At 55.8% G+C, this 20794-nt stretch overlaps 1 protein-coding gene across 5 annotated transcripts; it reads right to left on the bottom strand.

The window, feature by feature from the left end:
- Positions 1–1931: 1931 nt before the first annotated feature.
- Positions 1932–20120, bottom strand: SLC16A5 (solute carrier family 16 member 5). Of its 5 annotated transcripts, XM_069482828.1 has the most exons (6): positions 14980–15467; positions 13817–13958; positions 10916–11157; positions 7832–7975; positions 4958–5767; positions 1932–3621 (listed from the first exon to the last, which is right to left on the bottom strand). In XM_069482828.1, exons 3-6 carry the CDS (start codon positions 11112–11114, stop codon positions 3374–3376), a joined length of 1401 nt encoding a protein of 466 aa, XP_069338929.1. In that variant the 5' UTR covers positions 11115–11157; positions 13817–13958; positions 14980–15467; the 3' UTR covers positions 1932–3373. The 5 variants fall into 5 exon arrangements, with proteins under 5 accessions (XP_069338929.1, XP_069338930.1, XP_069338931.1 ...); XM_069482829.1 differs by lacking the exons at positions 13817–13958; positions 14980–15467 and adding an exon at positions 19823–20120; XM_069482830.1 differs by lacking the exons at positions 13817–13958; positions 14980–15467 and adding an exon at positions 15799–15888.
- Between the last annotated feature and the right edge of the window lie 674 nt (positions 20121–20794).

Below are 20794 nucleotides of genomic sequence, written 5' to 3'. Positions count from 1 at the left end.
CAATGGCTTGAGCCCTGAGTTTGAGGCTACAGTGTGGCAGGATCGCACCTGTGAATAGCCACTGCACTCCAGCCTGGGCAATGTAGCATTACTCCCATCCAAAAAATAAAAAGAGGCCAGTGTGGTGGCAGGTGCACCTGTAGTCCCAGCTACTGGGAGGCTGAGGTGGGTGGATCGTTTGACCTCAGGAGTTCGAGACCAGCCTGAGCAAGACCAGCCTGTCTCTACTAAAAAAATAGAAAGAAATTAGCTGGACAACTAAAAAAATATACATATATAAAATTAGCCAGGCATGGTGGTGCATGCCTGTAGTCCCAGCTACTTGGGAGGCTGAGGCAGGAGGATTGCTTGAGCCCAGGAGTTCGAGGTTGCTGTGAGCTAGGCTGACGCCACGGCACTCTAGCCAGGGCAGCAGAATGAGACTCTGTCTCAAAAAAAATAAATAAATAAAATCTTATCTTGTCTTCCTTAACATCCTGAATATGCACATGGTTTACTGTGGCATGTGTATTCCCATGGCAATGCCCTATTGCCAGATAAATATTTTAGAGAGCCTCTGTTTTTTAGGCTGACAAGAGCAAGGGCTGTCCTTTGGCCCTGGGCCTGGATAGGGCAGAGTGGCTACTACACTCCAGCCTGCTGCAGCCCCATTGAAAGCAGCCCCCACCTCTGAGGTTTCGGGTTCCTGTGGTCAGCCCCTGCCCTGTGCACACCTCTGGGGCAGGAGTTTTGATCTTAGTCTGGGTGCTTGGGTACTCTGGCTGCTCTCAGTGAGGGTGGTGGCCCCAGGCCTCTCACTATGCCCTTTGGCTTCTGTGGGAAGTCTGTGTGGCCTGGGCAAGTGCATCTCAGCCCAAAGTGGCCAGGGGCTTTCTCTGCCTTTCCCTGGACAGAGCAGCAAAGGGGGCAGCCCAGGGCTTGAGAGACAGGACGGAAGTCAGCTCTGCTCCTCTCTGGCCAAGAACTGTCCCAGGCCCTTTCTAGAGGATTCCCAGGAAATCAGCTCAGTGTGGGTCCTGGAATCAGATGGGCCACTCCATCCTCCCTTGTGTCTGGTCTGATGCTAAGGCTTCAGAGCCACTCCTTGAGGAAGAATTCTAGCCCTTGGTTTTGTGCTGAGGGTAGCAACCAGGTCTGATTCCCCTTGGCCCAGTCCTTGGCACACAGTAAATGCTCAATATTTGTTGAAGGAATTCTACCCAGAGATTATTGTCATTCTTGCCTGGGGGCAGATGAGGTCAAAGTTCCCTATTGTCTTTCCTTAAATGTTTTCAGGAAGGAGGCCTATTAGGGGATGCACAAGATATCAAAGTCTGGTCAATATTGGCACCAATAGCACCTACCCGCCAGCCCCAACTCCTTCCTTTTCCACTCAGTTGAGATGGAGAAGCAGACAAGACCTGGTGACATGTGTCTGAGTGTTCTTCCTTCACAGCATGAGCTACGGATCGTGGCCAAGTACAAGCCTGGGTAGGGAGTTGCCAGAAGGCTGTGAGGGTCTCCGGACATTCACAGAGTCAGACTTTTCAAACTGGAAGAGACTTTAGCTTATCCAGGCTAACTTCCTACTTTTTCAAGGCTCAGAGATGGTCAAAACAATTTATCCAAAGTCACATGGCAAATTGTGGCAGAGCCAAACATGAACTCAGGTCTCTACCCCAGCCCAGAGCCCTTTGTCTCAGCTCTGCAGTACCCAATTTGGCCATAAGGGGGCACTCATGGCAGGGTCCTGGAGGATACAGGACATCCCCAAGGATGCTTATTCTCGCCAGCTGGACATGTGGAGGAGGAAGACTGGCATCCGTTCATGAAAATAAAATTGATTCTCCCGATAAGGTTTTCTCGCTGGAGCTTGGCTGAGCCTGAATCAACAGTGTCCTGAGCTGCCCCTGCCAAGCAGGGAGAAAGGAAGGGGGAGGGAAACACTCCAGGCCTGTTTCCCAGCTTTATTAGTTCACAGAGTTTATGACCTGCTGCAAGGAACATTTTTGTGTTTAATTCAAACACACTCTGTTTTCCCATTCCCTTGGTACCCTGCTGGGACAGGCCTAGGCTGATGACAGCCAGTCCCTGGGTGATGACCTGTATTGGGGGAGCTCTGACCTCCAGGCCCCGGGCTCAGGCTGACAGGAAGCAGGCTGGACTGGCAGCTGGCCCAGCCTGAAACTTACACCAGGGCTAACACCTCTAACAAGGCGGGGAGAAAAGGGCCTCAGGAGGACAGGAAGGGGAGCAGAGAGGCTTCTGGTGCAGAAGCAGCCTCATTTCACAGCAGTCTTCAGGCTGCCTAGCAAGCCACCCTGCCCTGGTCAGTCAAATGTCTGGCTTCCCCCGACCCCAGCATTAACCTTCCCCACCAAGGGTACCTTCGTGTCTGAGAACAGTCGGGAGGGCTGCTCCTGGATTCTGCTGCCTGGAGGAACCCTGAGTGTTTAGAGGCTGCCTCTATGGTCCCAGCTCCTAGCTGAGTCCCAACTCGTAGAGCCTGGACAGCCTAAAATCCAGGCTTCCTGGGCCACCCTTCACCCCAGCCCCTGGTGAAGCAGCTGGAGGTCCCATTCCTGGGCTGAGACTATGGTCACTCACTGACCTCTGGGCTCAGACACTGGTCACATACATGATCTCAGGGCACAGCTACTTCTTAGAACTGTCTTTTGCCTTCCAGAGAGGCAAAGGAGGGAGGAAGCCCCTGAGCAGGCCCTGCTGAGACTGCAGAGGACCCTTCATACTTCACCGATTCTAGGACCCAAGCCAGGGGCTCCCCTCCTGCCCTCTGTGCAGGTGCCAGGATGGGCACTCCACTCGACCTTGAATCTGCCCAATCCTGCATCCAGGCCAACCCCTCAGCCTGGCCCTCCACCACCACCTCTCACAGTCAGCGTGAGGGCCAGCGACCTGCGTGGGGCAGCCACACCACCAGCCTTGGCTGCCTTAAAGGTAAGGGCTGGGTCACTTGGGAAGAAGGGGGCAAGAAGACCCTGGAGGAAGCTGAGCTCTTCAGAACTGTCTGGAGGCCAGAGAAAGACAAAGAGGAATGATGTCGGAGGCATCCCAGCTGCGCTGGAATGTGTAGTGTGGAGTTGTAGGAGCAGCAATGAGCAGCCAGCTGAACTGAGCTGGCCATGGCAGACCCGGGTCCCCCTGCTGTCCAAGAACAGTCGAGAGGGCTGCTTCTGGATTCTGCTGGCTGGAAGGAATCTTGAATGTTTAGAGGCTGCCTCCGTGATCCCAGCTCCTAGCTGAGTCCCAGCTTGTGGAGTGTGGACAGCCTTAGATCCAGGCTTCCTGGGCCACCCTTCACCCCAGCCCCTGGTGAAGCAGCTGCAGGTCCCATTCCTGGGCTGAGACTATGGTCACTCACTGACCCCCGGGCTCAGACGCTGGTCACATACATAATCTCAGGGCACAGCTGCTTCTCCGGACCGTCTTTGCCTTCCAAGGTATGGCTCCACTCTGGAGCAGCCTCTACTCTGGCTCCTTCCTCCTTAGCTTGCCTGCCTTGCTGCTCCTTCTTCTGCAGGAAGTAGAAGCTGCCACCCATGAAGAGGGCAGCTGAAATGAGGATGAAGCTTGACATGTAGAAAATGTAGCTGAAGTTGTTGGTGGTATCCAGGAGGAACCCTGTGGGACAGAGAGCAAGTTAGTAGGCCACTGCCTGGGGCCACCAGGTCTCCCCCAACTAAAGTGTGCTCTCTGAGAGCAGGGATTTCATTTTTGTCTCTTTTGTACTAGGAATCGTGGCTGGCACCCCTAGGCACTGATGGATGGTTATAGAATGAACAGCAGGGAAGAAACACTGAACGTACTCTGGCCTGCTTTCCCTGCAGGCTGGTAAAGAACATAAGGGCATGACCCCCTTACCCTTGGCGACAGGGAGCTAGAGTCACCCACACCTCCTGGATAGCTCTCTCCACTTGTTTGCTTGGACAACTCCCTTGAAAACTGGGACTTCCAATGCCACACTTGGAAGAAGTGTCCCCATTGGGCTGGAGTCAACCTCCTGGGTTTTACTGTAATAACCACCACCACATGTTGTGTGTTGGCTGCTCCAGCACCAAGGGCTTTGCAGACCTTCCCTCATTTGCTAGGATGTCACGCTCTCCGCTGCTCTCCTGTGGGTCTCTACTACTTCTTTTTTTTTTTTTTTTTGAGACCGGGTTTCACTCTGTTACCCCAGGTAGAGTGAAGTGGCGTCATCATAGCTCACTGCAGCCTCCAACTTCTGGGCTCAAGCGCTCCTCCTACCTCAGCCTCCCGAGTAGCTGAGACTACAGGCACATGTCACCACACCTGCTGAATTTTTAAATTTTTTGTAGAGATTGGGTCTCACTGTGTTGCCAGGGCTGGTCTCTCTCTCTCTATATTCTGTTTGTTTCCCTCCCAGCGTAAATCACCATGTGGTCACAAATGTATCTCTTTGCTTTAGTTCCCAACTCCTCCCACCAGAAGGTAGGCCCCCAGAGGGTGAGGACGTTGGTATTCAGCCAAGAACACCCAGCAACTGGCACAGGTGAATATATGGTTAGGGCAGGTATTCTTGTCTGCATTTTGTAGGTGACACTGTGTCTCAGAGAATGACTTGCCCAGGTCCCACAGGCAGGAAGCAGAACCATGATGTTCATAACAGCAAAAACTGGCACAGTGCTGACTACGCACCAAGATTCTCTACTAAGCCCTCTGCCATGTGACTTGGACCCTCACAAAAAGCCTGTGAGGAGATTCTACCTATCCCCACTTTACTGATGGGAAAACAGAGGCACAGGAGGAAGATGAAGGATGCGGGTTGGTCTGGCACACAAACCCATGCTTTTTGCTGTTCATACCCCGAGTGCCAGTTGAGGAACCAGCTGTGGCACAGTCCTCTGGAGATGCTGGCCTGGGCCCAATCTGTGCACCCCTGTTCCCACTCCCTCCCACCCCAGGCCACACCTGGCAGCTCCCTCCCCCAGGGCCTCACCAGCCAGTGGCGGGGAGATGAGGATAGTGATGGCTTCCAGGGTGGTGAGGAGGCCCAGGGCGCTGGGGAATCGATCCATGGGGACAAGGTCCATCAGGACCTGGAACATGAGGGCACCAATGCCGCTCATGGACACACTGTACACCAGGCAGTAGCCCACCAGCACCCGGAAGTCGGCCGACACTGCGCACACCAGGTTGGTGAGCCCATTGAGCAGAATTGCCAGGCAGAACAGGTACTTGCGGTGCTTGGCAAAGGCCCGCTGGTTTGCCACCAGCCCGGTCACAGGCCGCAGGAAGATGTTGCTAAGGCCAATGATGGAGATGAGCAGTGCTGCCCGCTGCTCGTCCACACCATGCCATGTGGCATATGGCACCAGGAAGACATGTGGCAGCGGGAAGCCCATGATCATCCACGTCATCCCCAGCGTGAAGACGCAGTAGCGCACGTTGTGCCGCAGGATGTCGAAGGCCAGGTGGCGCTGGATGGTCCGGCCACATACTGCCAGACAGCCCAGGGCAGGTGTCTTGGGAGGTAGAAGGGGAACTTCTCTGGTCTCAAGGGCCCTGTTAGTGGCCACAGGCCTCAGGATGGCCCCACAGACGCAGCAGTGGAGAAGGACCCCGCCGAAGACAAGGAAGGCTCCCCTCCAGCCCAGGTCCTCGAGCAGGTAGAGCGACAGCAGCGGCCAGAGTGTGATGCCGAGGGAGACGCCTGTTGAGGCCAGTGCATTGGCCAGCGCCCGCCGGTGGATGAAGTAGAGTCCCAGCACCGTTATGCCGGACTGGAAGCTGAAGCACATACCCAGGCCTGCGATGGGAGAGAGGAAACCAGCTTGGGGGAGTTCTAGGGCCTTCCACCTGCACCCAGAGCGGGGTCAGGGGTCATTGCACATGTCTCCCCACTCCTTCGCTTCTAGCCCAGACCCACCTCCAAGTCCCCAGGGACTGAAGACGGAATCAGCCTGCCTCGCCATCTCCCTGTTAGTGTCCCACCCCAGATCTGCCCTCCCCTTGCACCCCAGGGATCTTTTAAAAACCTAAATTGAACTAAGTCCCTTCTTGCTTAACACCTTCCAAAGACTTCCCATCACACTTGAAGAATAGCCAAAGCATCTACTATGCCCTGGAAGGCCTGTGCCAGTTGGCTCCAGTCCACCTCTGAGATGTCATCTCAGGCCACTCCCTGTCACTCACTAGGATCAAGCTTCTTTCTCTCCCTCTGGATGCTTCCTCCTGACTTCCCACTCGTGTCTCAGCTCACACACCACCTGCCCAGAGGGGCCTTCCCAGCCTCCCATCTGCTGCACGCCTGCACCTGCACAGCTGAGCATGCTGGAGAGAAAGCTCGAGACCACATGTGACCGCTGGCCTCGGGGCTGCAGTTGCCCGTGATGTCACTGCGGCTCCCTCGGTCATGCCCTTGCGGGCTCTCCCCGCCCCAAGACCACGCAGGCCTCTTCTTCCCCTGTGCAGGCCAACGCCACCTCCCCACGCACACTGAGTGGCCTCCCACCCGCCGTGACTTGGCCCACCCACGCCCCCCTCGGCTGTCCCTCTTCTGCCCTGTGTCCTGTCTACTCAGAGGTATCCTCCAGCAACTCGCCCTCTCCTGCATCGTCCTCCTCTCTACTAGATCAGTATCCCTCACTGGTACTTTTCCCATTAAAAAACCCCCAAAGCCTCTCTTAACCCTACAACACCTTGGTTCTGGCCTGTTTCTCTGGTCCCTTCCCATCAAAATGCCTCAGCAGTGTTGTTTACCTCTGCCGTCTCCTCCCCCCGTTCCCTTCCTCCTGTTTGCTTTTTTTTTTTTTGGAGACAGAGTCTTGCTCTGTTGCCCGGGCTAGAGTGCCAGGCTAGAGTGCCTAGCTCACAGCAACCTCAAACTCCTGGGCTCAAGCGATCCTCCTGTCTCAGCCTCCCGAGTAGCTGGGAGTACAGGCATGCGCCACCATGCCTGGCTAATTTTTTTCTATATATTTTTAGTTGTCCAGCTAATTTCTTTCTACTTTTTTAGTAGACGGGGTTTCGCTCTTGCTCAGGCTGGTCTCGAACTCCTGAGCTCAAACAATCCACCCGCCTCGGCCTCCCAAGTGCTAGGATCACAGGCGTGAGCCACCGCGCCCGGCTGGTGTCACCCTTCTTGACTCTTCTTCCCACACCTCGCACACAATCTCGACGAGCCTCACCTCTTCTCGTCACCACTGTTGCACCCGCGGGTTTAAGCTGCCACCGCCTCACACCTGGCCTGCGACCGTGCCCCGGTGCATTCTCAACACCGCCCCAGTGCAATGCCTCACAAATATCACCCCCCTGCCCGAATCCCTCAGATGGCTCCCCTGTCACTACAGAACCTTCCAGCCCCCACTACACCTCTTCAACTGTCTTGTTCTGACCTATTTGCCTCTAACCTACTGGCCACCTTGCTGCTCCTGAACTTCCTGAACTTTGCACTTGCTGTTCCCTCCACCTGGAATGCTCTTCCCCAGAGAGCCTTGTGTGGGATTCCCTCAGGTCTCTGCTCAAAGGTCACCTTCTCTCCGAGGCCCTCCCGGACCATGCTGTTGGACAGCACCCCCTGCCCAGCCCTGCTCCACTGTCTGCATTGGGTGTCCTGGTGTTTCACCTCCTGACCTGTTTAATTGTCTGCCCACCCTCACCCCCACTCCCAGCCAGGATGCTATCACTTCACCTGTCCTGCGTTTTCATGCATTGCTGTGGGCGGAGCGTTTAGACATTCTTATGTATCTGATCGTTGTCTGTCCCCCTCACTAGACCGTAAGCAGTTCCAGGAGATTAAGAGGCTTGCCTGCCCCATCCACTCGTGCCTGGAACTTTTTAGTAGGTTTTCTGGAGCTGGAACGACAGTCACCTGTGATGAATCCTGCCGTGAGGTAGAGCTGGCTGAGGGTGTGGGAGAAGGAGCCGGCCACCATGCCCAGGCTGGCCAGCACGCCCCCGAGCATCGAAGTCACTCGGCAGCCAAAGCGCTCCACCAGGACGCTGCACAGGGGCCCTGTGGGGAGGAGACAGCCAGCAGGTGGCAGCTGAAAGAGCAGGTCAAGAGGGAGGAGGGCAGCCGGCTGGGGGAGGGCAGTTCTAGTGGGAACTCGCCAGGTGGCTTCAAGGGCAGGAGCCCTGGAGCCTGCAGGCCTAGGTTCCAGTCCCCACCCTGCCACGACTGTGTGGCCCAAGCAAGGCCTGATACCTCTCTGTGCTTCAGTTTCTTCCCCTACAGAGGGAGGGGTCAGACTGGGTGATGTCTGACCCTGACAGGGATCCCCAGGGAGCGACCAAGGCCCTGCATTGCACCAACGTCAGGCAGTTCCACCCAGGTGAAACAGGATTAGTTCATGACTTGAGTGGGCAGCCCTCGCTTGGGGTCTGTCGGGGGTGGGGGCATCCCAGGGCATCTAAATTGTGGTGCATACTTCAAGCCCCTGTCCGACCTGCCCCCCATCCTCAAGAAGTTTGGCTGGAGCCCTCCCACCACCTTCCAACCTGTACAGTTGGCGGGGGCCCTGGCCTCTGGAGTGTTCTGGAGAAAATCAGGCAGGATATGCTCTCCCCTCCCCCATTACCTTCAGCCACCACTGACATCTGTACCTAGAGGTTTGGCTCCATGTGGAGAGGGGTCTGTTCCCCACCGCCCCCAGCTTTCTCACCTGCCCACACCCCAGTGAGTAGAAAAGAGCCAATGGCTGCTCCTGGACACCTCGCACGGGCCCCATTCACCAAGTGCCCTGCCCGGAGCACACATAGTGGAGCGTCTCCAAGTTACTCTCCCAGAGTGCGGCCAAAGGGACAAGGAAAGTGTGTGTGTGTGTGTGTGTGCGCGCGTGTGCGCGCACACGCATGGTGCACGTGTGTGCTTGAGGTGGAGAGGGAATGTGTGGTGTGAGCCCGTGTCAGTATGAGTGACATAGGAAGTGAGCAGCCCGTCCTCAGAGATAATCAAGCAGAGGCTGGTGACCAGTTATCTCTGCCATTGTATAGGGAGAGGCAAGGCTCTGATCCATACATCTTCCTCGTTCCTGAGACGTTCGCCTGAGGAAGGAAGGTGACATTGGAGAAAGCCCTGAGTCATGCAGTACGGGGTAGGGGTTGGGACGTGGGCCAGCTGCATAGCTGAGGGTAGTGGGGCGCCCAAGGAGACAGGGTGTTTTCCCTGTGGGGCGTTGCTTCTGCCGAGAACCTACTGTGCAACCTTGGCCGTGCACTTTGTGCTTTCTTCACTGTGGGGGCAAGGGAGCTGGAAAGGATCGATGATGATTCAAGTTTAAAATTTCTACAAGGCTGGGCGTGGCTCACACCTGTAATCCTAGCACTATGGGAGGCCGAGGCGGGCGGATAGTTTGAGATTGGGAGTTCGGGACCAGCCTGAGCAAGAGCGAGACCCCCCTCTCTACCAAAAAAATAGAAAGGAATTATCTGGACAACTAAAAATATATAGAAAAAATAAGCAGGGCACGGTGGCGCATGCCTGTAGTCCCAGCTATTCGGGAGGCTGAGGCAGAAGGATTGCTTGAGCCCAGGAGTTTGAGGTTGCTGTGAGCTGGGCATTCTGGCCTGGCACTCTAGCCTGGGCAACAGAGCAAGACTCTGTCTCCAAAAAAAATAAGAAATAAAAAAATAAAATAAAATTTCTACAATACTCTGAATGAGCATGGGCTCAAGAGCGTGCATGTGAGACAGAGACATGAACAGACAGACGTGCCCGCAAGGCGTGAGCCCAAAGCTGGCTAGGGGGTGGGGTCCTCACCGGATGCCCAGTTCTCAGCTCCTGGCCCGGGCCCCTCTCTGCCTGTGTAAGAAGGAACACTCTGAAGTTCCCCCTCTTAGCCACAACTTTGCAGGCCAAAAGGCCATGCGGTCTGGGCCAGGCCTGGCCTTTCCCTTTCCTCTGAGCCCAAGCCCCAGGAGGCTAATGTGGGGTTCCTCCAGGACCATGGCAATCTCCCTCACTCTGACCTCCCTCCCAGTTTGAGGAAAGGACCTGGAATAGCAGGTGGGCTGCTGGTGGCAGCTGGAGGGAGGGGCAAGGAGGTGGCCAGGGAGATAGGGTCAGCTGAAGCCAGCAAACACAGGCACGGGGAGAGCTCTGTGGGCCGTTGGGTGGGGCTCCCGCTGCCCAGGCCCCCTGCGGTCGCTGTCTGTGCAGTCTCCCTGGAGAGCTCCCAGGAGCTGGGGCAGGTCCCTGCGTCCAGGACTGCTATGGAGAAGCCTCCTGCCCTGTCCCCGTTGCTGGGGCCAGGGTTAGGTGGTCCCATTCCTGGAGAAGCCAGCCAGGGAACAGAGGCCTCTGAGGCGAGTGGTGTGAGGAGAGAGGGACTGCCCTCCTTCCGTCACCCCAGCCTTGGCAACCTCCCTCTGCAGGGAGCCCCAGGAAGAGATGGGGCTCTTGCCTTGCCCCCTCTTATTCCTGGTATCTTCCTTGTGTCCTCTTTCTCATCCTGAAGCCCCCAGTGAGGGTCTCGAAAATACTAATAATTCAGCTGCATATATCTTCTGACGCCCAGCACCTCCTGGCACCCACTGGTCTTCCCTACCACCCTATGTGGGAGACGGACAGGATGCTGGAGGAAGAAACTGAAGTTCAGAGAGTTCACCCAGCTGGAAAACGGTAGCATCTGGGTGTGCTGGCCCCAACGCCAGCTCCTCCCAGTCTGGCTATGCCTATGTCTGTCCTCTGGATCAATCCCACCACCTGGCTATGCATCTTAGGCCCCTTCCCACTCTCTCCTCCTGCCCAGCCCAGCCTCCTGGGGACACAGCCCTACCCAGCTGAATTCCAGCCAGGGGGCCCCACTGAAATCAGGTGAAATATTAGGAATTCACCCTGGGGGCAAAGACTGTGGCCTCAGAGAGAGGGACCCAGGGGGCTAGGGAGGTGTGGCCTTCTCTGCCACCCCAGGCCCTCTTTCACCCCTCCCTCGGCCCTGCCCCAACTGCTCACCGCCAGCGTGGAGCACAGCTAACTGCACGGAGGGGAACCAGGAGGTCTCGCTGTTGCTGGCCTGGAAGTCATGCTGCAGTTCCGTGAAGAAGACGCCAATGCAAGTGGGGAAGCCCAGGGTGAGGCCCTGGCTCACCAGCGTGGCCAGCAGTACCACCCAGGCCCAGCCGCCGTCTGCTTGCTCCAGGGCCTGGGGCATCCTGAGCTACCCACCACAGCCTCACCGCCACTGTGACTGCCGCCTGGGGAGAGTACAGAATAGAGCCCGGTTGTTGGCAGGCCACCAGTCTTCCCTGGCCTACCTGCCTCCTTCCTGGGTGGCTGAGACCGTCCCTTCCTCATGCTCCAGCACCAGGTGTCACAGAGGAGCACCACCCCTGGGAGGTGGCCAGGGGCCCACGCCTTGCTTTTGGCATCTCCTTTCACCCACTTCCCAGAGCCAGCCTGGCAGGAGGCGGTGGGAAGGACAGGAGGCGCAGGGCAGTGCGGCGGCAGTTGCCGGCACAAGGCAAGGGGGTGGGATTCTTTCCAGTTATGACATCACTCGCCATCAGCAGGTGGGTCTCCTCACTAGCTCAGTAACTGCTTGTAGCACAGAGCAGACTCTGGGGCCAGTGTGGTCCCGACACCCCCAGAGGCACACACAGACACATTTTCAATGAGGCTCCCTGCATACCAACAGACTTTCGCAATGGCTCATGAACAGCAAAGGTCACTGTCAGTGCTGTTGTGAAGGCCCCGGGGAGCAAGCCAGCGCTGGGTGCCTCACGGAGTGTACACACAACAGCTCCACAAGCCGGTGCCCAACCAGCAGCTTTGCGAAGGCACAGGTCTCACCTGAAGGACCTTCGAAATCACACTACAATGCTCCTTTCACAAGGCGCTCAAGGCCAAGAGTCAAGTTCCACAACCATGCTGAATAAAGATCTACCACCTGCAAGGGCTTCTCCACCACACACACACACACACACACAGGCACACAGACACACATGCACACACAGTCACACATGGACACATAGACCACAGAGTGCACACTCACACAGACAAGCACAAAGACAGACACACACACAGGTAGACACAGATCCACACGGGCGCCCCAACTCATATGAAGACACTCACATAGACACACACACAGCAAAGTCTGGAGACACGTACTACATAGACATAGACACTCATGCAAACACACATAAGAGATACATACAGTCACACACTATGTAGGCATTCAGACCCATACACACACAGGCCCACAAACACACGTAGTCCCATACTGCGCTCACACACACTCCCTCAAATCTCTGGCTCTGAAAGGTGCAGCCAGTCCTATCTCAGTTGGGCGCCACTGCCCAGGCCACGGCCCCTCATCACAGAAGCTGCCATAACCAGGCCTCCAAAGTCCCAAGGCCCCCTCCCCAAATTCAGAGCCCTTTTCCAATCTCCCTCCCACCTTCCCGTTCTGGCTCCTGCTCCCTGGTCCCCCTACCGGCCCTCACCGTGCTCTCAGCTCTGGGCTCCAGGCTGTGGCAGGCGGTGGGAGGGAGCAGCCTTCACCTTCACGCCTTCACCGCAGTTAAGCCAGAGCTGCTGTTCCTACAGCATCCCTCCCTTTCGCCCTGGTCCGAGAAGTTCCAGGGAAACTCTGGAAACTCCCAGAAATATGAACCCCCTCTTCCTGCCAAGCCCAGCACCCCACTCCTCCCCCAGAGCTAGGAGTTTTAAAAGAGCACCCAAGCCGGATCCACCCTGAACTGCCTCCTCAGGGCCTATCACCCTCCTCCCTCCCAGGGGACCCCAGGAGCCCTGCCAAGGTGGGCGTCCCATTTGTCACAACCTCAGGTGTGTGTGACCCTGCGTGCAGGGCAGGGAGCACATCCTGCCCGCCGCATGGGACCTCTGGCGCTAGAGCCCCTCGCAGCCCTGATCCCCCGCCCTCCTCCGGGCAATACCTCAGACGCGGACTTCTCCAGCAAACCGGCTCTCGCCTCTTCCAGGATTTCTGTTCCCTCAGCAAATGCAAAGGCCACAGGTGCCACTTGATCCTCTCAGCGCTGCCCTGAATGTCAGGCTTCCACTCCCTTCTCCATAGCTCGCCCCTCCTCCCGGCCTTCCCACCTGCCACCTTCCCCTCTCTGTCTCAGAAGAGCCCACCAGCCTTCCTGCTCCCTCCTGCCCTTCCCCACTCCCTGTCCCCCTGCCCCACTCTGGTCCCGTCTTGTTCCTCCTAGGCCTGCCCCTCTGTGGAGAAGCATCCACTTTTCTAGGCAGTCTTTTTGGGGACTTTGCTCAGGCTCCTGTGACCTTCACTCAGCATCCCACCTTCCCGGTGGAACCTTTCAGGGGGGCTGGCTCTTCTGAGCATCTCCTTTCTCCAGGCCTCTCCTGGTCCTGGGCTGCAGGCCAATCACAGCCAAGGAAACCCCGTGCACCTTTGCTGTCTGTGCACGCTGGGAACCCTGCCTCCAAGGTCTCAGGACGCCGGCCTCCCTCTGGGAGCACCCCCGCAGACTCAGCCTTCCGTGAGAGGGCCATCCCCTCGCCCAGCAACTGCCAGGTCACGTGCATAGTGTTTATGTCCACTTGGTCCTCCAGCCCCTCCCCCATCAAGCTGGCCCCTCCTCATGACCTTGGCTGATGTGGTTTCAAAATTCTTAGCCAGAGATGTCCAACTGATCTTTCAAGACTCAGCCCTTGCAGCACCTTTAGGAAGCTCCCCTGATCCCCCCACCCCAGGCTGAGCTAGGCCCCTTTCTGTTTTCTCTCCTTACAGGTGCTCCACACCACACTGAAGCGAACTATCATCACCCCTAACCCTCCCACCCTCTTCCACACCATGAGCCGGGACCTGCTCATGCACAGCCACCCAGCCTCTGGCCACGCACAAAAGAGAATATTAGTGGGACCCACCTGTGTTCCCCAAGGGGCAGACGAGCCCAGGACCAGGGGTGACCTGGCTTCCTGGCAGGCAGGTCCATTCCAGAAGACTCAGCAGGGCAAAGAGATGGGGCTGGGCTCTGGCTTCTTTGCACTGGGAACCACGAGTCACTGCCTGGTGTGTGTGGGGGCCAGGAGGGAGACAGGGCCAAGACACTTCCCTCTCACTTCCTGGGACTAGGGATGAGGCTGGGCCACAGAAGCTGCCAACCTCAGCTCTCAGAGACCCCCAGGCCCAGTGAGACCAACTTCATGGCCAGATGGCATGAAGTTGGTTTGTGGGCAGGGCAAAAGTTTAGATGATGGTTCTGGTCCTTCTCCCATCTCACACAGCCCCCAGTCTATGCTTTTAGTGCTCCCTGTCTGATAACAGGGGCCTCAGTAGGCCTTCAGAATCCTTTCCCTGACCCTTGGAGCTTGCAGGCTTGGTCACAGGGGTGAGCCGATGCTCTCATGTGGGGGTTTGGGGTTAGGGGGCCGGTATCCAGAGTGGAGGGGTGGCCTCCTCTCCCTCTTCCTTGCTCTTCTGCCATGGTAGAAGAGGCCCAGGAACCAACCCCCAGCCCTGGAAGCTGCCTAAGGATGGGTAGCCCCAGGCAGGCCTTGGGGACCGCTCCATCCCCAGCTCCTGTATCAAGGAGGCTCCCCAGCCTGGAGCCCAGGACACGGTGGGCAGCAGAAGGGGTCAGCCCCCAGCGTGGGGCTGACTCCTGTGCCTGGCCAGGAGGGGCAGAGGAGAGGTGGCTCCAGAGGTGGATGAGCTGGGGCAAGTCACCCTCCTCCTTTCTCTTGTCCCCAATCGTGCCTCCCCCACATTCCCCGCAGAGGCAGGGGCCCTGCAGAGCACAGCCAGGAAGGGGGATGGGCTAGGCAACACGGACTCCATGACTTCCTCTCACCCTGGTCCCCTCCCCACTGGTTTCTACTCTGCTTTCCCGCCTTTCCCAGGACCCATCTCCTCTGGGTAGGGCTTCCGGGACGCCCAGGCGGCTCCCGGCCCCCCAACCCCAGGCTGTGGAGGACAAGGAGACCCTCTGGGGAGCCCCCCTCAGAGCTCAGTCACCCCAGGCTTGGAAAGCCAGCCTGGGGGTGGGGCAACCCAGGACTGGGACAGGAAGACTTTTCCGGATCCTCACCCCTACTGAGCCCGCCACCGGCGGGAAGGGATCCGGAGGCCCACGCGAGGGGTCTGCGACTGCGCCAGCGGGGGACCCAGGCGGGAGGGACGCCCTGGAAGCCGTGGGGGCCCGGAAGCCCGCTCACCGGCTCGCACCGGCCCGGCGGAGAGGCGGCTCCACTCCCGCCGAGCGTGGCGCCCGGAGACTCGCCAAGCCCGCGGCGGGGAAGGCGGGGACGGCGGGGACGACGGGTCCAGGGAAGGGTGGGCGGGGACTGGGCCAGAGCCGCGGCCTGGGAGGGCGGGGACTCACCTCCCGAATCCTCCTGGGGGTGGCGGGGTTAGGGGAAAGGGACCCGGCCGAGGACCCATCTCCCCGCCCGGCTCCAGACGGACGCGGGCGCGGCGGGGATGTTTGCCTGGGCTTAGCGTGTACTTTGCGTAGCCCAGATGCACGCTTTCCGGAGCCTGCATTCCTGGCTCCGGTTCTAGGGCCCCAGCAGTGGGCGGGAGAAAGCGTGGCAAAAGAGACTAGACCTCCCGGCGGCGGAAGTAGGGTGGGGACGAGGCAGAGGCCAAGGTGGAGGACCCCTTCTTTGTGGGCTTTAGCTGCCCAGGGGTCCTTCCAATGAAAGCCTAGATCTTTGAAGGCTGCACCTGCGGGGGCCCAGACAGACCCCTCAAGCCCTGGAAACGTGTGGGGACACCCACCACGTCCATGTGCGGCCCCTAGAACTATAGGCCCTTTTCAAGCTTCTCCCCTATCTGGACAGCCCTTGACGTGAGTCATTTAAAATTCATTAAATTACTACAAAGTTGGCCGGGCGCGGTGGCTCACGCCTGTAATCCCAGCACTTTGGGAGGCTGAGGTGGAAGGATTGCTTGAGACCAGGAGTTCAAGACCAGCCTGAGCAACATAGGGAGACCCGCCCCCCTCCACCTACAAAAATAAGAAAGAAAAAAAAAAAAATCAGCCAGGAGCTGGAGCTACTCAGGAGCCTGAGGCAGGACGATCCATTAAACCCAGGAGTCTGAGGCTGCCCAACCAGGTTCATTTGCTGCTGCCCCAGAAGAAGCCAGTGTGCTGAGTCAGCAGGTTTTAGGGCTGAGAAAGTCTGTTTGTTCCTCATAGCGCTAAGCGGGGACACGGGAGAAATTTTTCAAATCTGCCTCTCTGAGAATTTGGGAGAAGGGTTTTTATTTTTATTTATTTATTTTTTTGAGACAGAATCTTGCTCTGTTGCCCGGGCTAGAGTGAGTGCTGTGGCGTCAGCCTAGCTCACAGCAACTTCAAACTCCTGGGCTCAAGCCATCCTCCTGTCCCAGCCTTGCGGGGACTACAGGCATGCACCACCATACCTGGCTAATTTTTTATATATATATATGTATATATATTTTTTTTTAGTTGGCCGGATAATTTCTTTCTATTTTTGGTAGAGATGGGGGTCTTGCTCTTGCTCAGGCTGCTCTCGAACTCCTGACCTCGAGTGATCCACCCGCCTCGGCCTCCCAGAGTGCTAGGATTACAGGCGTGAGTCACCGCGCCCAGGCAAGGGAGAAGGGATTTTAAGGGTAGTTTGACAGGCAAGGGATTAGGCCATTAGGTTCGTTAATGGGGGCAAAATTATAGGGATGTAGAAATCATCTTCTTGTGTTGTTTCAGCCCCTGGGGTCACAATTCCAGTTGAGTGGGTTTCTTGGTATGAGCTGTTGAGTGGGTTTCTTGGTGGGTCAGTCAATGCATTGGAACGTGGGACCTGGAAGATATCTTAGGAACTACCTTTAGGTTTGGAAAAGATGATATTACCTATGGGGAAAGTTAAGAATCTTTATGGACACCAGCTTTGAGAAGTTAAGAATGTTTATGGTCAGCAGGTGTGTTGCTCCGGAGTGGCAATTACAAGGGGACAGTTACTAATTATTATCATTATTTTTAGCTAGGACCTTACCACTGTACTTGCCTTGCACCCTGTTTTTGAAGGGCGGTTTCAATGACACCACTGCCCTCTACCCTGGGTGACAGCAAGATCCCTTAAAAAAAAAAAATATGGAACTGGCAGAAAGCTAGACATATAGATCAGTGGAATAGAACTGAGACTGGCCCCTTACATTTATGGTCAATTGATTTTCCTTAAGGATGCTGAGACCATTCAATGTAGAAAGAAGGGTCTTTTAAGCAAAACTGTGCTGGAACAACTGGACATCCACATGAAAGAGTGAGGTTGGGCCAGGCGCGGTGGCTCACACCTGTAATCCTAGCACTCTGGGAGGCCGAGGTGGGCAGATCCTTTGAGCTCAGGAGTTCGAGACCAGCCTGAGCAAGAGCGAGACCCCACCTCTACTAAAAATAGAAAGAAATTATATGGACAGCTAAAAATATATATAGAAAAAATTAGCCGGGCATGGTGGCGCATGCCTGTAGTCCCAGCTACTCGGGAGGCTGAGACAGGAGGATCGCTTGAGCTCAGGAGTTTGAGGTTGCTGTGAGCTAGGCTGACGCCACGGCACTCACTCTAGCCTGGGCAACAGAGTGAGACTCTGTCTCAAAAAAAAAATAAAATAAAATAAATTAAAAAAAAAAAAAAAAAAGAAGTAAATCTTCATGAATGTGATTAGGCAATGGATTTTTTTTTTTTTTTTTTGAGGGGGTCTTTCGGTGAGAACTGGAAAATCTGCTAGATAAATTCTAAGTTTTTTTTTTTTTTTGAGACAGAGTCTTGCTATGTTGCCCAGGCTAGAGTGCAGTGGTGTCAACCTAGCTCACAGCAATCTCAAACTCCTGGGCTCAAGCAATCCTGTCCCAGCCTCTGAAGTAGCTGGGAGTACAGGCATGAGCCACCATGCCCGGCTAATTTTTTAGTTGTCCAGCTAATTGCTTTCTATTTTTTTTTTTTTTTTTTTTTTTAGTAGAGACAGGGTCTCACTTTGCTCAGGCTGGTCTTGAACTCCTGAGCTCAAAGGATCCACCCGCCTCAGCCTCCCAGAGTGCTAGGATTACACAGCCAGTCAACCACATTTGTTATCAAGGAAATGCAAATCAAAACCACAGTAAGATACCACCTCACACCCACTGGGATGGTTTAACTTCTGGGTGACTTACCAGGAGATACTTGTGTCTGGTTGAAAGGAATGTTTATTTTTTTTATTTTTAAAAATTTTTTTAGCACCGAAGTTGATGCAGCAGAAAGGATATGTTTAGACAGAAGTCATTACAGTTCCTGGTAGTCCCTGATGGTATCTTGATACTACTAATGACAGAAGTAATTACCATTCTTGTGATTCATTATCTTGCTGATAGTCCCAGGATTGGTGTTGGTGCCCCTGGTCTTTAACTGCCAAGGAAAAGTTGGCTTTGACATGGTAGACATTCAGCTTAGCAAACAAACAATAGGAAGAGGGGATGGAACCCAGTAAGGTTTGCCCCTTGGGCTTTTAAGTATGGTCCCAGGCCTGTCCTATAGGGGGGCAGGGGGGTCATACTGGCACCGTCTCAGCACCCCTTATCTCACCTGGCCTAGTCCTGAGAGTGGCAGTCGCTTCAGAACAGGCTGGATACAGCCACCTCCCTCCCCATCCCTGGGAATGTTGGCAGAACCCAAGGACTCACACCCTGGAAGCTCCTTCCCCTTTCTGAAAAAAGTAAACTTCGACCTTTACTTTATAAGGTGAAACTGATAAGTTCTGGAAACACCCCCTCCACCATCCTGGACTTTGACTCTGGGTGCCTCTCCAGGGTGAGGCTCCCACTGGGCTGGGAGCATGGTCACTGTGGCCGCAGTGCCCAGAGCCAGGGTCCCTCAGGTTTGCCCAGGCCTCCTCCGTGACTCTGTTCCCTAAGTGCGGGGCTGAGCTCACATCCTAGTCACCAGGTCCAGTTTTGCTAGGGCTGATGGCCATTGTCAATGAGGGGTGGGTGACCAGGGACTCTGAGTTGGGGGGGTCATCATCCTACAGATAAAGAAACAGGGGTCCAGTGCAGCGGTTCACACCTGTAATCCTAGCACTTTGGGAAGCCAAAGCAGGAGGATGGCTTGAGGCCAGAAGTTTGACACTAGCCTGGGCAACAGTGAGGCCCTGTCCTTACAAAACAAACAAACAATTACCCTAGCGTAGTGGTGTGGTTTGTGCCTGTGCCTGTAGCTACTCAGGAGGCTGAGTCTGAGCCAGGAGGATTACTTGAGCCCAGGAGTTCAGGGTTACAGTGAGCTATGACGAGCTGTGATCACGCCACTGCCCTCTAGCCTGGGTAACAGTGAGGTCCTGTCTCAAAATAAATAAATAAAAATAAACTGAGGCATTTGCTCAAAGACAGAGAGAGGCACCTGCTCAAAATCATAAATCTTTAGGAATTAATTGCAAGTAATTAGTAATTAACAGCACAATAACATCAGTAATAACAGCCACTACCACTTTCCATTGCTGGTCTGCCCAACACCTTGAGATCTTTGCCTGTGCATGGGTGTTCCCCTTCCCTGGAACCATTTGCCCCCATGATCCTTCTCTTACCTGACTGGCCTTCAGGTGTCAGCTTAGAAGCCCCTTCCTCCAGGAAGACCTCCCAGACTCCCCAAGTTGAGGCATGAATCCTACTGTGTGTTGTGTGTCTCCCTACTAAGCTTCCTGAGGCACAGGAGCTTTCTTGTGCTTCCCCAGCACTTGGCACCTCTCCTAGCACAGGGCGATAATAACTGTAGTAGTAACAAGATAGCGTCAGCATGTTGGGCACTGCTCAAAGTGCTGCCCACGACTGACTCATCGGCTGAATGAAGGAACGGAGTATTGTCACCCAAGTCACTCCCCCATTTCTGGATCTTCATATGCCAAACCCAGAGCCTGGGATCCTTTAAAAATATTTTAATTACTTGAAACCTCCGGATGGGCTCCTGTCCCTGCGGCCCTCTCCCCAGCTCTTGGCCTCTGGCTGTGAGCCTGCGATGTCCTTGCAGGGTACCCTCTGCCCGGGCAGTGGGGACATGGTCTGTCTGGGCTCTCCTGGATGCTTCTGAGGGCTGAGGCTCCTTTCTTTCCCCACCAGCTCCAGGGACAGGTCCTCTGTTCTCCTCCTCGGGCCCCTGCCTGTTTCCCTACTCAGGCCAAGCAGGGCATGTGGCAGCATGTCAGCTGGCCCCAGAGGACTAGGCAGTCTCTCCAAATATGTGACGGGCACAGTCTGTCCCAGGGCTGGCCATGATCCCCGCCTTCAGTCCAACTGCAGCCCCCACCCCCTTAGGAGAGATGTCCAACTTCTCTCCCACGCAAGGGCAGCAGATTGCCTAACGCTGGGGACTGGGCAGGGCTGGGCAGCAGGACAAGACAAAGCACAGGGTGACCCCACACCCCCTTTGATTTGGGATTGTCCCTAGTCTGCACCCCGCCCCAATGTCATAAATCAGACAGGCACTCCTAGAACTCCAGCCTGGGCACAACCTTCGCCCCATAGACCCTCTCTGCCCCTTCTAGCCGAGGAGGGAGTTGTTGGAGTGGGGCTGCTGTGGTTTTGGGGTTCCTCCTGGGTCCCCTCCTTCTGCCTGCCTTCCTCACCTGGACTCTCAGCGCACCCGCTCTCTCTGGAGCTCCAGGCCTATCTCCTTGTGATTTTCTCACCGTCACCCCAACTCAGCCTGTCCCTCCCCGCCCCCGCCACCATCTTCTGCTTGAGACCAGGTGCCATCCGCCTTGCCATTGACAATGTCCTCCAATGCCACCTCTGCTAACCCCAGGCTTTCGTACCTACTGTTTCTATAACGGCAGCGCCAGCATCCATTTAGGGGCCAAACCCCACTGACCTTCTGTCTCTCATGCCCCATATCCCACCCATAATCAAGTGCCGCTCC

This window comes from Eulemur rufifrons, chromosome 9 (assembly GCF_041146395.1).
Source record: "Eulemur rufifrons isolate Redbay chromosome 9, OSU_ERuf_1, whole genome shotgun sequence".
NCBI lineage: Eukaryota > Metazoa > Chordata > Mammalia > Primates > Lemuridae > Eulemur > Eulemur rufifrons.
Note: the sequence above shows the minus strand (reverse complement) of the source record. Positions and strands in the feature narration are given on the sequence as shown.

What these genes read in the sequence shown, in the direction of transcription:
- SLC16A5 (XM_069482829.1), bottom strand. Translation starts at nt 11,114, where the DNA reads ATGCCCCAGGCCCTGGAGCAAGCAGACGGCGGCTGGGCCTGGGTGGTA. An exon ending in AGCTGTGCTCCACGCTGGCG is followed by an intron (nt 7,976 to 10,915) that starts GTGAGCAGTTGG and finishes TCCTCCCCACAG; the next exon opens with GGCCCCTGTGCAGCGTCCTG. An exon ending in CATCTCCCCGCCACTGGCTG is followed by an intron (nt 3,622 to 4,957) that starts GTGAGGCCCTGG and finishes TCTGTCCCACAG; the next exon opens with GGTTCCTCCTGGATACCACC.